The 19,250-nt window shown below is 36.3% G+C and overlaps 3 protein-coding genes across 3 annotated transcripts; 2 read left to right on the forward strand and 1 right to left on the reverse strand.

Moving 5' to 3' along the window:
• Nucleotides 1-105: 105 nt before the first annotated feature.
• Nucleotides 106-3,809, forward strand: LOC133875309 (organelle RRM domain-containing protein 2, mitochondrial). The gene is made up of 4 exons (XM_062313401.1): nt 106-335; nt 2,684-2,752; nt 2,832-2,938; nt 3,434-3,809. Exons 1-4 carry the CDS (start codon nt 176-178, stop codon nt 3,530-3,532), a joined length of 435 nt encoding a protein of 144 aa, XP_062169385.1. The 5' UTR covers nt 106-175; the 3' UTR covers nt 3,533-3,809.
• A 5,366-nt stretch (nt 3,810-9,175) lies between these two features.
• On the forward strand, nt 9,176-11,423 carry LOC133874791 (uncharacterized). The gene is made up of 3 exons (XM_062312651.1): nt 9,176-9,703; nt 9,826-9,917; nt 11,084-11,423. The coding sequence occupies exons 1-2, from the start codon at nt 9,354-9,356 to the stop codon at nt 9,881-9,883; spliced, it is 408 nt and encodes a 135-aa protein (XP_062168635.1). The 5' UTR covers nt 9,176-9,353; the 3' UTR covers nt 9,884-9,917; nt 11,084-11,423.
• Nucleotides 11,424-11,604: 181 nt separating this feature from the next.
• LOC133874790 (organic cation/carnitine transporter 4) lies at nt 11,605-14,482 on the reverse strand. The gene is made up of 2 exons (XM_062312650.1): nt 13,972-14,482; nt 11,605-12,863 (listed from the first exon to the last, which is right to left on the reverse strand). The coding sequence occupies exons 1-2, from the start codon at nt 14,399-14,401 to the stop codon at nt 11,698-11,700; spliced, it is 1,596 nt and encodes a 531-aa protein (XP_062168634.1). The 5' UTR covers nt 14,402-14,482; the 3' UTR covers nt 11,605-11,697.
• Nucleotides 14,483-19,250: the final 4,768 nt, after the last annotated feature.

Below are 19,250 nucleotides of genomic sequence, written 5' to 3' on the forward strand. Positions count from 1 at the left end.
CCCAATTGATCTATCAAAATGGAGGCCCATTGGGTAATCACAAAGTACCCTCCATTTCTCTTCTCTACTCTAATTTATTTATATAGCCCACTTCTTTGGCTCTCTCTCTCCCCCTCTCGTTCTAGAAAAACCCCTTCTTTCGTCTTAGAGCTTAGAAGGGTTCTACGCAAAACCCATGGCCATGGCTTTGAGAACCGCGGCGGCGGCGGCGCCTCGCGGCTTGAGGCGTTTGTTCTCGACGATTTCAAATCCAGCCATCAACTTTCCTCCGTCGGCTGCCACGTCTGCTCAGCAGCGCGAAACGCGCGAGCCCAGCACCAACCTATTCGTCTCCGGTACGTTCCTTGTTCTCTCTCTGTCTTTCTATTATACCCTTCGTATCTATTATATCTTTCTTTTGCTCTTCTGGGTTTTCTGTAATTCTTTTCAAGGTATTACATTTTTCTGGGATGTGTTAGTAGTTTGAGGATGATGAGTTTTGGGATTCACTTCTTGTGGAGTATTTCCCTGCTGTGTTTTGATGCTGAGAAAATTAAGGAAAAGAAAGAAAATGATGCATTTGGTGTGTTTTGCTTCCCATAATTTCGTGTCACCGTTACTTGGGTACTTAAGAAAATAAGAGCCCCTAGAGATTAAACCAACTAAATGGTTTTGTTATTTTTTTTTTTAATTCATTATCTTGGGTTCAGTGATTCTTATAGTATAAATCAGTAGAGGGTACGATTTTTCGCCCTTGGTGAAATGAAGCGCGCGCGCACATACACATGTATTTGGAGATATATTTTGTATTAGTCTAACTGTATCTGTAATTGTTTAGGATGATTTACTCACTGTGGTTTTGGTTTCTTTATCAGAAGGATTAGAATGTGCGGTAAACTAGAAGCAATACATACTTTCATTGGTGGTTGTATGACACATGTAGAGAGGTACCTGATATGAGTAAAAGAATGATTTTTTTTTGGGTCAGGAATGGAATTTGTGAGAAGTTCTATTGACCCATGTGTTTGGCAAGCATTTCTCCCATCTTTTTTTTTTCTTCATTTTTCCCAAAAAGTTCGAACTCCTTTCTTCACATTAACAAACAACTTTCTTCACTTTTCTTTCACAAAAAATTCAAAACTCCTTTCACCTTTATATCGCATCAATCAATTCTTATGACTATTCCAGGAAAAATAAAATGGCAAAAGGCTTTGCCAAACATACCTAGGCAACTAGACAAGCATTGTTTCCAGATGGTAGCTAAGCAATGTAGAAAATACTATAGGTGACACTCAATCAATGAGAGGTTAAGTATTTGTTGATGGCACGGGTCCTTAACTACTGTATTTGGATGTTGGGGAAACCTGCAATTTTATTTTGTTCCAGACTATGAGATATTGTTGGCTAAAAGTGAACCTCGCTTAATACTTGGACCATTGAGTTTGGTGATTGAATTCCTGATTGAAATTGATCGAGCTCATAGTTATAGGTCATCATTCTGGAAAGAATTCCTGGGATAGGAATCAACATTACTGGATGATCTTAGAAAGAGTCAGATTTGGTCGTGGGCCATCCATAGTTGGCTTATTTTAGTTGAAATGGGATGAGTTTTTTATTTTATTTTTCTAAATTTGGTAGGAAGTAAATATATTCTATCTGAAAAGTTACTTTTCTAGGGTTACAAAGAGGGTGATAACAATTTAAGCTTGATTGGTTATGACTTGCAAAAATAGATTGTTTCTAATTGTTGTTGATCTTATTTAGCTTTTCTCTCCTGTTGTTTTCACCCTCTCAGTATATTTGGTCCTCATTCATAAAGTTTAGTGTTATAAACTTATGCGCACATGCATACAGGGAGGGTAAATGCAGGTCTGTGAAGAAGTGAAAGAATGGGTTGCGATTCTTATAAAAGAGGAGCAAGATCTATAAAGTTACATCAATCTAATTTAACACTGTATGAAGTGCACCCTTTTTTCACTTATCAAAAAAAAAAAAAAAAAGAACTGCACCCTTTTTTCTTTCTAGCTCTTTGTTTCTGTCTACTATCTTTCTTTAAAGTGTTCTGTATTCATGGTGTCTTGATTTACTTCTTTTATTTTATATTGTATTTAAATTCTGTCAATGGTTTATTCATGTAATTTTTTCTTTTTACTCTTTTTTATGATATACTTACCTGTAATCCTTTTGCTTCTTACAAGAGCTGGAGATACCTAGCTTCATTGAATCTCTTTGTATTACATTTAACCTCTTATAATCTTAAGCAGACTTGTCATTTCATATTTCTTTTTTGGGTCTGCACTTAAGATCATGAGATCATATAATGTTTTGTCATCAGTTGAATCAAATCAATTAGTTTATGGTGTTAATATATGTTCATTTTATACTTATGAAAATGTTCTGTCCAGTAGCAGGATATATTCACTGGCCCAATCTGGCACTTGGTTTTGTTCAAGTCGCAATTTTTTTTTTTTAATATCTTGTGTTTTTTGTGATGATTGGAAGTTTGCTGTTAAAACTTGGAATCTTGGTCATCTTGCACTCCACTCTGTATTTTTGGTATTTATTTTTGTGTTGCTGGGGTGATCTATGTATGATGATAGTTCATTGATGTAGCTTTTGATATTATGTGCATGCTTGGGATGATTGAGTTGCCTTTTGTGGCGACCGTGAGACTGATGAGGCTCTATGTCTACTCTATTTTCAGGGCTTAGTAAGCGTACTACTACAGAAAAACTTCAGGAAGCCTTTTCCCAGTTTGGTGAAGTAGTTAATGGTGTGTTATCCTCTTATTTTATTTTTATTTTTTGTAATCACCACCAGACTATCAATCATTAATCTTTTGCTATTTACAGCTAGGGTGGTGACTGATAGAGTGTCGGGATATTCTAAGGGCTTTGGTTTTGTGAAGTATGCTACTCTAGATGACGCTGCAAAAGGTATAAAGGGCATGGATGGACAGGTGAGTTGACATGTTCACGTTGCTTTCATCCCCTTGAGAAGATAGAAGATGTTTGTGTGACATTTCATGCTTGAAATTAGGATAGCACAAAGTTTTTTTTTTTTCAATTACTAATACCAACAAACACACACAAAATAAACACCCGATGAAAAAGGGAAGTCCTTTGTTATGTTGAAGTATAAACTCCTTAACAAATGTTTCCATCTTCGACTACAACTTACTATTGAATTGGCGATAAACAATGTAAGGTCGTGACTCATGGGATCTTTTAGTTAACTTGTCGATCGAGGATGAACTATATTTAAAGGTGCAGCATGCCTTCAAATATCTAAAAGCTTTATACAGAACAAACCTTGTTTTACTCTCTCTCTCTCTCTCTCTCTCTCTCTGAATGTCCATGCCACCATGGTTATTCAACCTTGTTTTCTTTCTTTTTTTTCTCCCTATTTACTTCATTTAGTAACTGAATGTGTTATTTTTGTTTGTGCTGTATAGTTTCTGGACGGTTGGGTTATATTTGCAGAATATGCAAGACCCAGGCCACCGCCTGGCCAACCTGAGAACAATGTGGCTACTCCATATAGCCGTCAGTGACTCCTTTGTTAAAGGGAACAAGTTTGTCAACCATTGAAGTGGCTTGGCCTGCGAACAGCATTTATGGATACCAAGGTTCTGTCTTTTTAAAGTGACAGCATGGTTGTCTTCTATTGCGGAGGAGTTTTTATATTGTGGGAGGTTAACCTTATATGCGAACTGAGAAGATTGAACTGAGACATATATGGATTCTTAATTGTTGTATGTTGTGACTATCATGTACCAGATTATAGTTTGCTATATTTATAAACATTTTGCCCATCTTCATGGTTAATAATCTAGTGAAATCTATTATCATGTTTGCATCATAAATGAAATTGTTGTGGTGGGAAGTCCCCTTTGTTTGGATTTATGTTTTAATAAATTTGTATATATCTTCGTTTTACCATTAGCTAATGTATTAAAAGTTTAACAGTGTCTGAGCAAATTTTTGTCACTTCTATCTCTTTTTATTGTCAACTTACTTTGTATTTGATCCTGTTCTGTCCTTTCCATCAACTAAGTTTCCGTTTGATTTGATGTGAAGACTTTTTTGGAAAATTTTTTTTTTCAATTTTGTCAAACCCAAAACATTTATCAGTTGACCAATAAAACTTCATTTAAGTTGCGAAAAATGTTTTTTTTTTTTTTTTGGTAAACAATTTTTTGAATTTGAGCTTCTCCTTTGAGTATGCACTCTCTTGCAGTTCATTCTTCACCACTGTAGGAGGTTGCTTATGTCACCACCTGTTAGAGGTCATTGGAATTGGCCATCGTAGGTCCTTAGATTGTCGGAATTCACTACTCGAGTTTGTCCGAAGTTGTTGGCCATTGCCATCGGAGCTTGCTAGAAGTCGCTAGTCATTTCGGCTGTCGCTTGGCATCGCTAATTTTCATACGAGTCAAATGCCGAAAAATGATTCTACTGATATTTTTTTTTTCGACAGAAAACATTTTAGGTCGAAACAAAACAGAGCTAAAATAAAGAAGAGTTTACTTTTGGCTCCTTTCTTACGTTTATTATTTTTAGATTGAATATCCCATCTTCTCATGACTTCACTCCCTCTTCTTAATTATTATTATTATTATTATTATTATTATTTTTTTCCTCTCATTCCCTTCAATCTCCTCAACTTTGTACTAATGTTTCCACTGATGGTGTGGTCCACCGGTAGGTTGTCTTAACGGGGGCTAGGTCTCAAGGTCAGATTTAGCGCTTGAGACTATTGAGTTGGGTCGTGTTAAAGTTAAACTATGACTTAATCGGTATTGAGAGAGTGTCTATGATATGCACCGTTTAGGCTTCTTCAAAGCAATGCCCAGCAAGTAAGGGCTATTGTGGTCACACTAAGGTAGAGTTGTCAATTTCATCACCGACTCATGCCATTTTAATTATTAAAGAAAAAAAGAAAAAAGAAAAATAGGTGCATCTTAGTGTGTCTTAGGATGGTCCTCGAATGGGCCATATCCCAACTGCCCTGACCACAACCTAAAGAATCTGAAAAACCCTATGTATTGGGTTTGGATGGAGTTACCCAAAAAGAAGGTTTAGGTGGAGCCTAATTACACAACTCGTGTCACACTTGTCAATCGGTGATTGCAAGATGTAAATAATTCTCCACCATCTCAGCCTTACAATGGGTATTTCTTTTACTTCATTTTTTTATTTTTTATTTTTACTTCATATTTTGGGTCGAGCAATGTTAGACCTCTTGCGTCTCTTTTACAACTTCCTATACTTTACGATATAATATCTCATAATTAGAGTAGCGTCAGCCATTTATAAAAAATGTTTAATACCCTCAAATTACATGCTAAGATGTGTCACCAAATTATAAAAAAATTGTAAAGGAGTTGTACTTTTAAGGAAATGTATTTTAAGTAACGTATTTTAATCATATCTTAAATATGAGTAATGTTGCCCTTCACACGGACTAATGTGACATATTTTAAGTGATTTTTTGTGTCACTTTTTTTTTTTTTAATCATATCAATCGATACAAAATGAGTATAATAAACAAGTCTAAAGAGTAGATAAGAATTCTCTCATATAACTTTCATTTCATAGCCAGAATTTAGAACCGTTGCCCTCGACCCCTTTGTTTCATTATTAATGAAAAATCCTTCGCTATTTAAAATATATATATAAAATATGTACATTTATTGTGAAAAAAACATTACCCACCCGGCAACCTATCACACCTCTGACATTAATTGGTGTTTACAAGTGGCGCAAGACCATGAAATACCGTGCTTATTATGTTTCCAACGGGCCAATGGGGAAAGGGCACTTTGCCTTCCTTTGAAGCAAACAAAAAAACCCATCCCTACAATATTAATGAAAGAAACTAAACAGTACTGGATATTTTAAATTCAAAGTGGGACAAATAAATCATTTTAGTTAGATGGATTGAAGTCCATCAAATTAAATGCATCCACATTTCTGGACAGCTCAGGCATTCTGACTAGACACTAATCATTTTGGTCCTGCCAAATTAATTGGGTCATTGTATTTGAGTAGTTGGATTTTTATTTATTTATTTATTTATTTATTTTTTTAAAAAATTATGCATTCTTATAATAGGTCATAAAAGACTTTAAAATATATTCAGCTAAGAAATTAAAGAAAAGTTTGTATCACTAGACTAGAGAGTAGATCAGAGTATTCTAAAAGGAACAAAATTTAAGTCAGGTAGGTTCATTAGGGTAAGAAAAATACAAGTTCAAAGGTTAGAGCTTGCTAAGAAATATGAATTTGTGGTCTAACCTTGTAAACATGGATATTAATTTGCCTTTAAAATGTTGAAGTTTCTTGTTTTCTATTCTCAAAATAAATACGATTACGAATTATTCAAGGCAAAAAATATTACTTAAAAACACGAAAAAAAAAAAAAAACCCCAAAAAAACTCAAACAAATATACCAATCTAGGTCTCATTTTCACCGTACATGTCTAGACAGTTAAGTTTTGGTTGAATTTTAGCATGATTAGGTTTGGCAATTGGACTTTTATGGGCAATTCTTTTATGAAATAACATAAATTCATTTAGCATGTGGGATGATAATTAATAAGGGACTACTTGTGGCAAAGTCTCATTTGTAATTGAATATTGAGTAAATAGTGTATGAGAATCACAAATTGTGCTGATGGGATTGAGATCCACAACAATTACTTGCTCTTAACATTTTGGGCAGACGATGTAAGAGAGTTTATATAAAATCTATTTGTCAGAATAAATTTTAAGCTGCTCGGTCACCTATCCAAATAGGTGAGTCACATATAAATTCTCTCATATCATTTGTCTAAATTTCTAACTATTCGAGTAGAAAAATTGCTAGGGATCTTGCGAGTTTCCAAGACTCAAATGATATTATTCAAGTCTCCATCCATGTAACGGACCAACGGTGCATCTTTGCATGCCTCTTAAAAATCAAGTTCCATACGGTTTTGGAAAAAAATGAAAATCACCTGTTAATTTGTTTGAATCTTGCTAATATCATTCTTATTTTCTTTTTCTTTTTCACAAATGCATGTATGCACTCTCAAGAACAACATCGTCTGGTGGTTTAATCACCCAAGAAAATTTTGAAAGTGGTCAAGTACACACTAAGACATGGGTTGTTTGAATCCCACAGTGAGAATCTCTATGCCTGATTAGTGTAAACTACCTTGATTCTCATTGATGTTCTGGTAGAGTTAGGTTAAGCTATGGCTCAAGTTAGACTTGAGGGAGTACCGTCTAGGCCCCTCCTGTGTGGCTCCTAACGGGTAGGTGCTACTATGGTTATGCCTAAATGAAATAGTCATAATTAATCTCTTCGGCCTGCCCTTTTTAATTAGAAAAAAAAAAAGAGAGAGAAAGAAACACCGTCCATTACCAAATTAAGGGTCAAAAAGTTTGTCATAAATCCCATATATATAATCAACTTTATTATGTGAGTGTTACATAAAAGTCCATCCAAGGAATCAATGATTGAGCCAATGAGCAAGAGACCGGCAAATGACTCATTGTCCGTCGTTGAATATGAAAGATCATTTTGTAAGTATTATAATATTTTTAAAAAAGATAATAGATTTTAAAACTGATGACGTGAGTGAAAGGAGCTGACCTTGCAATACACATGGAGATTAACGTGGCATAGTACTGATGGGTGTGATATAAGGATTAAGTATTTGCAATTTGGATATATTTGAAGTACGTGGTTGAGTAGATTGCCCATCACCAAAACAAAAAGGTCACCCAAATTAATTTGGTTAAACTTGACAAAACACCTCATCTAAGTTGCTTATTATAGCACCTATAACTTTAACCACACTTGCAAGTTATCTAACTTATCTCTACACACACATATACACAGGTAAAGAGCCAATAATGGAGTCAAAATATAATAAGATAGAGTTTGCTTTAGTCGGCAAGCTTTATATTTAGAAAATTTGAATAAAAAAAGATATTTCTTTCGTGGAGCGTTTGCAAGGGTAAGGAGTGGGGATCACGATCCTCTCCAGTTGAGAGAAACTGGACAAAAATACCCCTGTATATAAAGGACCGACTTTTCTCCAGTTGATTTATCCTGATGAGAGACCGGGAGAGTGGTGCACTGGTGTGGAGGAAGGAAGCTGAAAAAAGAGATTTTTTTTTTTATGGTTGAGATAAGAACATTTATTTATTATTATTTTTTTTAATAGAGTTGAAAGAAAAGTTTTTTAGTTGAGCCCCTACCTAACCAATAAGAATTTTTCGACAAAAAAAAAAAAAAAAAAAAAAAAAAAATCCAAAAGAAATCACGTAGACAAACTTGTTGGACTTACACATGGCAAAGACCGATAGACGTAATTATAATTATCTTTTTTTCCCAAATGCATTTTCATTTTCTTTTATTGCAAATGTTGGAATATGAAACTAATTTCAAGGGATCCGGAATACGGGCCATCATAATGGAATTGCATTTTTCAATCCATAAACTCTTTCTTAAATACTGGAAATTTTCTTTTATTTTAATTTTAGGTAAGTAAGTAATATACATGAAGAGAATTTCATAATCACAGAGCATATTGAAAATTCTTGCTTTTCTATTTGATTTTTTTTTTTTTTTTTAGTGAATTTTTATTGCTTTCAAGTGAGACTTGAGAGCTGCTTAAGGTCATTTAGTATATAATTCAATAATATTGAGATATGATACGTTTATAACTTCTGTACAATTTTAATAATTTTTTTTTTTAAAAAAAATTTACCATTAAATATATAGAATCAATATATAAGAAAACAAATTAGATGGTTAGTTTGAAAAAAAAAAATTAAGATTATAAACGTATCATATCTCCGATAAAGGTAAAGTATTTGGGACCAATTCAATCCATAAATTTCATTTATATATCTTTAAAAAGAAAATTATAAAACTAAAAAAATAAAAAAAATAAAAAAAAAAAGGAAAAATTGAAATATACGTCAATAAAAAAAAAGAAAAAGAAAAAAAAAAGGAACAAATACGTGTACCTAACAAAATGGGATCGGAGCTGTGACCCTATAAAGCCGCCGGGCCCGCCGCCAATCCATTCATTGAATCCAGGGTACTCTCGTAGTAAACCCGGAAAACCATGGGCAATCTTGTTCCTTTTGGATAAAAACAAAACTCCTCCCAGTTATTCACCTCTATAAAATTGCTACTTCGTCTTTCCCACAGCAGCGGAAAAAGAAGAAAAGAAAAATTATTATTATGAGGGAACTTCAACTTCTACTCCGCCAATGGCACCACCCGTGATTTCCCGCGGCTCCTAGCCCAGTTTCCAAACTCCTATTACAAGCTAAATACCGCAACACACATATATACAATTAATCCGCACCATGAAGTTCTTCTTGGAATTCGTCTCGTGCTGTGGGTCCCCAGGCTGTTGCTCGCGCCCGGGAGCGGCGGCGGCGGAGGAGGATGAGACGAAGTGGCTGGAGCCGTCGAGGCCGGCTCGTAGGAACCGGCGGAGGCGGCGGGGGCGGATGGGCCCCACAGAGGCCGAGCCGGAGTGGAAGCCTTCGCTGTGCGCGATCTCCGAGGACAGCGCGGTATTGGTGGTGATGGAGAAAGAGAAAGCCGCCGATAGTCGGACGGTGGGATCTGAGGAGCGTCCGAGGATTGTCAATAGGAAGGGTGGGTCCCATGTCCGGGTTCAAGTCCGTACTAGCTACAGCGACGATTACGGGTAACCACTGCCGCCTGCCGATTTCTGTTTTCTTTCTTTCTTTCTTTTTTTTAAAAGGGAATATATGGCGTATTGTGATTGGTTGGATGGGTTGTAATATCTGTTTGTGGTGGATTTGGCAGGCGAGCTCACGTTCCGGCGGTTATTCCGTCATTTTCTCCGACTCCATTCATGTTCTGATGGGCGTGTACAGAATTTTATCATTTTTATGGATGTAAGTGTAAATTTTGGAAATGAAATTATGTAAAGCTTCTTGTGGTTTTAATTATACTAACCATATGTCTCTGAAAAAAAGAAGCTCCCATTGATTATGTGTTAATATTACCTACTTCTATGATAATTTTTCTTGATTCGTTTGTCTTACCAAGTTTTAGATCGAGACGATACAATCTGAATCATTAAAGTAAAAATACTAATAGGCTAGATTTTAACAGTTTTACCACCGGAGAGTTGTTAGAATATTACCTAGCTATAATTGAAATTTATCATCTAGTCGTAATTGAAGTCTATTTTTATTATTCAAACAAAAGAAAATGAACTAATGTGTTGTAGCAACGAAGCTATGATTCTCTCCGATCACCTCCGATGCCTTTAGGGGTGGTTCAGCCTTCTTAAAAGTCTATTTTATGGCGGTCGAGTCACTCCAAAGTTGCTTGTTAGTGTGACGAAACTATTTTATGACCATGGAGAGGTTCAGTCATATACCCATAACCATGGAGTGATTAGGCGGCGACTCATAATTGGTTAAAAGTGTTTCTCAAAAAAAAAAAAAAAAAAAAATTGGTTAAAAGTGGTGATGAGTGAAAATGTTTGATGAATTTGTAAGAAAATTATAGAAAGAATTATAATAATTAATGTTACACTAAGTGTTGTACTCTCAGCAGTAGCTATTGGAACAACCCTCCTCCGAATAACAAAGAGAGAGAGATATATATATATAAATAATGTGATCATATAAGCTCCGAATCACGATATATTTATTTATATTTTTTAACAATTGTTGTGTTGCTCGGCCTTGGCCCAGTGGGAAAAGAAATGTTTCGGTGTTTTCTCCACCATTGACCTGCAGTGGGTATTGAATCACGTGTTTTACTATTATAATTTTTCCTGGTAAGCCCACTGCGATGATGATGGAAGCACATACAGAGCCAGAGCAGGTAATGGCCGGCTAACATTTGGGTCTATATATATATATATATATATATATATATAATTCTATGGAATATAATTTGTTTCACTTTGATATTCGATTAATGCATAGCTTTCTAATTAATTAGTTATTATTATTATTAATTGAAATAATGACAAAAAAAATTAATGCATTTTAAGTAGTTTTAGGAATCTGATTAAATGATTTTAAATTTGTGCATCTTTTTCCAGAATAAACGCTTCAAGGAGTGTGGCTATTATGAATGCTAAAATGAACTGGTATCCTCATAATTCATATCTCCATGGAAATGCATTGGATTTGGGTCGTCACCTGCATGAGCTTCCACTGGTGACCGGAGCTCTGATTTCTGAAGAGGGTGATGACAGAGCAGTAAATAAGAGTTTGAGAAAGTGAGTTAATCCTGCCAACAAAAATAATGTCCGTTGGTCTGTACTAGCCTGGTTCTCATGTTATTACCGTTTGAATTTGAAAAATAGAACATAGATTTAATATGATTTGTGAATTTAACATAGATTTAATATGAAATTAACGAATTAAGATTGACCCATATGATCTTATACGCGTATATCAATAAAACTCAAATCGATACTCAAACAAGATTTGCAACCCATAATTATATTGCTTCCTCTGCTTTTGGATGTTTGCTGGCACGGTGCTATCATTGCTGAGGCCCAATCAGTGCTCGATAGTTGGGTTTGGGAAACACATGATATTACACACACACAAACCAAGAAGATAAACATGTAGTTATGAGAGGCTTATATTGCTTAATTAGTCATCTTTGTAAAAGCAGAGAAGGAAAAGAAAAAATGTATGAACACCATCAAACACTAGTGCAATTGCCACTTTCCTTATCCTCCATTCCTGCCATAGTGTCATACAGGGGTTTATTTAATGTCTCCGGCAGGTAAAAAGCAAGTATCCCTCCCACGGTACCACACACTCCGAACACCAGAAACGGCAAGCCACCACCCAAAACCACCACAAACGGTGCTGTTATCGCTCCCATTTGAGCAGCCTGTGTTGCACATCCTAGCGCTGCGTTTCTAACCACCGTCGGAAACAGTTCGGCGGCATAAATAAACAGCAAGTTGTAAGTCCCGGCCATCCCAAAGATCCCCAATACCCCACAAACCATCCTCACTACCTTCCACATCCCAACGCTGCTCACTAAGCTCCCCAAGAGGCAGAAAACCCCACTAAACCATAACGTCCCTATTGCCAACGGCTTCCTTCCAAACCTGTCCAGCAAAACTGCCGTGATTGTAAAAGCTGGCATTTCCGCCACTGCGTTAAGGAGCACGTTGAGGTAGAGATTTGTTTCAAGGTTGACAACGTTAAGGCTAAGACCGTAGTACACAACAGAGCACAAGAAATTAATGGCGACGATGAGAAATAGACGGATGCGAGTGATTTTTAAGCGAACCACATCTACTAGAGACCCGCTTATTGCTTCTTTGGTTTCTAATTGCTCATAGCTTGAACAGTTATTCACTTCTTCGTCCAGCGCCAACATAACCCCATCAGGAAGGTGTTTTCCGTTGGATTTAGCAATGGAGTGCATGAGTTTCATGGCCTCCTTCACTTTTCCTCGAACGAGGTACCATCTCGGAGACTCAGAGATGAAAGGAAGGACGGTGACGAGGAAGAGAAGGGAGGGGATGGAGGAAGCAATATATAGAGTACGCCATGATCGGAAAACGTAGGCTATGCCGGAGAGTAACCCAATTCCGGTTGAGAAGAAGTAGAATGTGGACATCCCGGCAGCCCCGCGCTTCGTGGGGCCGACAGGTTCGGTGGCTAGGACGTAAGCACAAAGGCCAACACCGCCTGTGCTGAAACCAGTTAGGAGCCGAAGACAGACATAGGTCCAGTAGTCTGGGGAAAAGGCTGTCAAGCAACCGAAGACAGCGTTTAGGATACAAACTACTGTTAGGGAGCCTTTTCTTCCTAGGAAGGAGTCTGAAAGATGGCCAAATATCCCAGCACCTGAAAATCGAAGACAAAATATAAAATGTTAGTGATCGATCATGATGTAAGCTGATCGAATTATCTTACACAAATTCAAGCACTAATCAGAAATCCCGTGCTATAACATTTCTTGGGATTAAGTCAGCTTTATTTTTCAATCGGGACAAATGAATAAGCTAGAGTAATGCTTGTTGTACACTAAAGGGGTAAATCGCACTATTTAAGTGGATAATATCCACAATCCGAGAAGAAATTCGAGGTATCTGACATCGATCTATCCTAGCTCTACCGGTAGGCGGTAGTTTTGGTGATACCTCGGCTTCAGGAAAAGGACAATTCCAATTAAAGACAACCGACAACAAAAATATTGAAAAAAATGTATCCTTTTAAACTTCTATCTTTATCCGAAAGCATGCACCGCGATTTTGTTTTTCTTCAGTCACGCTTATCACTTTCCGTAGCCTCCGTCACACCCATTTGTTCTCTTTTGCTTTTGTTGTTATCGTTATTAATTATTGCTATTGCTATTGCTATTGCTATTGCTATTGTACGTTCAGCAACTCTTTTAAATAGCATTAACTCTATACGGCACAGAAATTAATAACCGATAGTGTTGCGGAAGGCTTATGTTGTCCTTGACCACACACTCCATAAAAGCTTAACAAGTTTCCAGCTTTAGGGAAGAAAGTAAAAGAAACAAATGGTGAGCATCTTATGCTTAAAAATTAAAGGACGTTTTCTAACGATGATAACAATATCGAAAGGCCGCCGGGAATTGACGCAAATGAAAAGAATTTTTATTTGATCCCCTTAAGTTTTATTTGATATTTTGTTTTGCACAAACATGTCATAGAGACATAGAGAAAACGACAACCTATACTCTTTCGGGCATGTCCTTCTTTATGTTTTCTTTTTCCATTAACATTAACACTAAAACGACAAGTATTAATTAGTTCCTCAAATCCTACACTTATAACATCTCACAAAAGACACATTCGTTAATCGTTATCACACTTGTTGGTCCAAAAACGGAACCTCTCCAAGATAAGCCAGTAATAAATTAATCAAGAAAAACCCATAAAAAAAAAATTATTAAACTTTAATTGTATGAGAGAGAGAAACTGACCTATCATGCAGCCGCCAAAGAACAAGGCCTGAACCAACCCAACCTTGTACTTGTCTCCACAAACCAACCCCCACTCCGCCACCGTCGAGCTTCCCGAGCCGCCGGCCCACTCCCACGAGCCCGGGTCGAGCCCACAGACGCTGCTCGCAGAGGCGTCGCAGCCGGACACGGCGGTGCACCTCCAAGCCGGTTCGCGGTCGGCGAAGATCATGACCATGGTGTGGAAGGCCTCCAGCGCCCAAGCCAGGCTCGTTAGCACGAAGTGCTTCAGCTGCCACGGCCCGAACTCGCCGCAGTGCCTCAGCAGCATGTCGTCGATGCAGATCTTCTCGGATTCCGATTTGGGTTGGGCTTCCTTTCCTGGTTCTATCAGCGGTGACCGGAGATCGGAACTCCGGTCACCGTAATCTGATGCTAACGTGGCGGGCATATCTGGGAATCTTTTTTGGGGTTATTAAGAGGAGGCCAGTTCTCTATGTCGCGCTTCGTAGGGAGAAGTGAAGCTGTTTGTGTATATCCTTGTGGAATAGAGAGTTGCTTTTTGGTTCATGGACACGTGGAGGGCGATGAGGCCCATGATTTGCTTGGAGATTAGGAGTGGACACGTAGAGTATGTTAGATCCGTTGGATTTGAGGTAATGTTGGCCGGTATGCGTAAAGGTCTTTGGCACCTGTGAAGATAGGAATGTTCCTGGGATCTATCATGGTTAGGGGCCTACATGGCACTTTGTGAAGATACGAAACCAAACTTTAAACGATTCGTTTGGTTGTTTGTATTGTACGTTTTTAAAATTGTGAATATTAAAAAAATAATTTTAAGAAATTATATTTCCATGATTTAGGGTGCGTTTGGGATTGCGATTTCGTATAGAAAAAATGTGATTTTAAATCAAATAGCAGAAAATGAACCGTTTGAAAACTGCGTTTTTAAAAAATTGCGATTTGAAAACGCAGAAAAATGCTTATTCAAATCGCAAGCAATGTGGTGTTTTTTTGAAAATGCAGTATTTTAAAAGGCTAACCTGCGATTTTGCCAAACGCTTAACTGTGTTTTTAAAAATTACTTTTTTAAATCGTACATTTTAAAATTGCTATTTTTAAATCATACTTTTTGAAATCGTAAACCCAAACAGACCATTAGAAAACATAAATTAAATTGAAAAAACATGTTTGAGAAGGTGAATTGAATTAAGTATAATTCAGAATTTATCTTTGAGTGATATTGATTTTTGGTGTTATTTTTTTGTTTTTTTTTCTTTTGGCAGAAATCCAAGGCATGTTAATACTTAATGATTGAGAATGATTTTATTGGTTTTATTTTTTTATTTTTAGAAAAGAAAACCAAACTCGATCAACCAATATCTCCATGTGTGTTTGAGTTTATGCATGCGTAGATTTGGAACAACTTGGCAATCTTAAAATGATAACGCTATAGATATGTTTCGCCGCTAATAATGTTACTCTTCGGCCTATGTTATATCAGTTGATATCACATATTTTAAGTGGTTTATAATATTAATCAATTAAAAAATAAAAGTGTAGATGACGCAGAATAGAAGGAAAAAAAGAAGAAGATAATTCATAGTCTCACCATTAAAAAAAACAAAGAGAAATCATATCACCAAGAAACGAATATTTATTTTTTTAAAATTTTAAAATTTAAAATTTTAATTTTAATTTTTTTTTTTCAATCATCGACTATCTATTATAATAGAACATTATGCTTAAATAGCCTAAGAGACTAAACTCTAATCCTAACTTTAAAGTAACCGACTTTAAACCAAACCCATTATTAAATTTCAAATAAAACTCATAACATAAATAAAATTAACAATCTAAATAAAACTAAAAAACAAATTTATACTTGCATCATTCTCCCGCTCTTCGAAAAAAAAAAAAACTCGTCATTGAGTTTAAAACATGAGAAAAAGCACCAAGAATGCTTTGGGTCAAGCCCAATTTTCCAATTCTGAGATTTCACTTCTTGAGTCTTGTGTTGGATCCCACCTTCTGATGACCTATTGACTAAAGGCTACGGCATCTTTTGTATTTTTACTTCTTTACACAACAACGAGATATATTGGTGGGACCACTACAAAAATACATGTAACTAGCCACGTGTAAGTTAGCCACGTGTAGTAATACACGTGGCTAAATTTTTTTTTTCAAGAAATAAAATTTTGCTTTATTTTATACATTAATTTATATACTTATATGTATATATCTACAAGTGTTAAATATTGTATACTCACCTAATATACCCCTAATCCTAGTTTAATGCTATATGTATATTATATTGTACAAAACTAAACCTTAATTTAGATATATTATATATTGCTATATATATATATATATACAAACTATGCATGTATATATAGCACCAAATTATATTGTGTTAGGTGCATTACCGTCTTAACATTCCTTGTATAAAAGAAAAATGTATAAAAAAATAGATTTCCTATAATTAATACTATATACATGCATAGTTTGTATAGTACATACTCTCAGGGTTAGGGTTCGTATTTGCGTTTTATAAATAACACGAAAAATATAGTATTTTAAATTTACATAAAATATTATATAATATTCACGTTAAGATATTGTTAAAAATACAGTATATATACGTAGGGTTAGGGTTTATGATTTAATTTTAGGATTTAACACTATACATAGTACATACACTTAGGGTTAGGGTTTGTGTTTGTGTTTACATACACATATATTAAGTCTTATTTGAATTTGAATTTCTCTCTTCTCAATTTTCATTATTTTCCAATAGCTTATCATTCAAGTCCTAAAAATCATTCCATATCTGATTAGTAATTAAAAAACAAAAATTAATTATCAAAAACTCAATTAATCAATTGCATTAATTTTTTTTATTCGGTTTTAGAAAATATTCTAACACTAATTTGTCTTTCTTTTGACAAATTAAGTTTTACCATTCAATTTTTTAAATTAATTATTATTTTTTTAAAAAAATGCCTCATTTAAAATTTTCGCCTAAGGCCCCAAAATATATCGAGCCGGCCCTGCATATATATATATATGAGAAGTGCTATACGTGCGTCAAGAGTCCGGCTGGAGTCCGGCTCTTGACCCACGTGGCACATATTAATTTTTTTTTTTTAAAAAAAATTTCAAAAATAAGAGAAGAAAACTCTCGTCCGGTTCAGTCTAGTCTTCGTCTTGGTCTTCCAAATTTTCCCCCCATTCCCAAATCTCACCCTCTCCCGCCACCGTCCCCTCCCCCACTGACCGCCCAACGACCGGTGACCTCTGACCCGCACCGTCCCTTGGCCGGCTCCCAGCTCGCTGTCTCTCTCTCTCTCTCCAAACGACGGACCGGTGCTCACCAACCACTCAACAACCGCCCAACGACCGGCGCCCACCGACTGCCCACCGACCGGCGCTCTCTGACCCAACGACCGGCGCCCTCTGACCCAACGACCGGCGCCCTCTGACCCGAACCGTCCCTCGGCCGGCTCCCAGGTCGCTGTCTCTCTCTCCCAGCTCGCTCTCTCTCTCTCTCTCTCTCTCTCTCTCTCTCTCTCACCCAGCAGACCAGCGCCCCCGATCGACCGGCGGCTCTCTCTCTCTCGGACCCAGCAAACCGGAGCGCCATCGACCAGAGTCGACCACTCTCTACGGTTAGTCTCTCTCCCTTTACTCTCTCTCTCTCTCTCTCTCTCTCTCTCCTTTGGTGACTTCTAAGTCTAACCCTCACTCTTTCTCTCTCTCTAACCCAGCTGGTCTCTCGCTCTCTCGGACCCAGTAGCCCGAGCGCCGCCCACGAGCAGAAGGGACTCCAACAGAGGAGGTTTCCTGAATTTTATTTTTTTCATTGTAAAGTAATCTTCCTGTGTTAAAACTAGTGTGGTTTGGGCCTTTTTGTACCGTTGAATTTCCATAGACTTTTTGTACCGTTGATAAAGATGGATTTATCATGCATGATAAATTGTAATTGTGAACAAAGAGCATGATAGACTTTTTGTACCGTTGATAAAGATGGATTTATTGCAGACAAATTGATGGTTTGATGACATTAATTAATTTCTTTGAATTCAATTCATGGTGAAGTTAAAATTGGAGAGCTGTCAAAAGAATATATCATGCTTTCTATTTTAATATGTACATGTTTTTGAAGAGAGAAGATCTATCTACAACATTATGCACTGTATTGGTATTGATTTGAAGAAGCAATTTTGGGGAAGTTAGGAAGTGAATTATGATTTATTATGCACGATTGGATTTTGCTTGGTTTAGGTTTTTGTTGTCTCATACAATTGTTTAATTAAACCATTTTTTTTTTTTTTTTTGTAGAATAACTTTTAAATGGACTTGTCACAACCGGCCTTGAATTCACTATGCGAAGATGATTGTTTGTTGACACATGAACAACTTGATGATGTTGTTCCCATCGAAATGGACCCTCAAAATGGTATGATGGGCATTTTTACTTTTAATTTTGGTAACATATCTTAGACTAAATGTTATTATTTATAGTTGGGTTCTTTACACTATGTTTTATTTGTTTTGATATAGATGAAAATGAAATTATTGGGGATGAACAGTTGAATGATGGTGTGGACAGTTGTTGTTCCAAGCTCAACAAACAATGTGGAGATAATTGTTTGTTGACACATGAACAACTTGATGATGTTGTTCCCATCGAAATGGACCCTCAAAATGGTATGATGGGCATTTTTACTTTTAATTTTTGTAACATTTTTACTTTTAATTTTTGTAACATATCTTAGAGTAAATGTTATTATTCATAGTTGGGTTCTTTACACTATGTTTTATTCGTTTTGATATAGATGAAAATGAAACTATTGCGGATGAACAGTTGAATGATGGTGTGGACAGTTGCCGTTCCAAGCTCAAGCTCATAGATAAAGTTAAGGAACCTAAGAATGGGATGTTGTTTGGCTCTATAGAGGAACTTCATGAATATTATAGAAATTATGCTAAGCAAGAGGGTTTTGGTGTGGTACAGAAGAAGAAAAAAAAGGATGAAAATGGAGATGTACATTACATCACTCTAGCATGTGCTCGTCAAGGCAACAGACAATCTAGCTCAAGCAATAACGTTTGAAAGCCTAGTAAAACAATCAGAACGGGGTGTAAGGCTACTTTGAATGCAAAGTTAGTAGGCACAACGTGGTATGTGACTAATGCAAATCTATGCCATAATCATGATTTAAGCCCAGGCAAAGCGAGATATTTTAGATGCCACAAGAAGTTGGATCCTGCTACGAAGAGGAAGCTTGATATAG

Source organism: Alnus glutinosa, chromosome 8 (genome assembly GCF_958979055.1).
Source record: "Alnus glutinosa chromosome 8, dhAlnGlut1.1, whole genome shotgun sequence".
In the NCBI taxonomy this organism is placed as follows: Eukaryota; Viridiplantae; Streptophyta; class Magnoliopsida; order Fagales; family Betulaceae; genus Alnus; species Alnus glutinosa.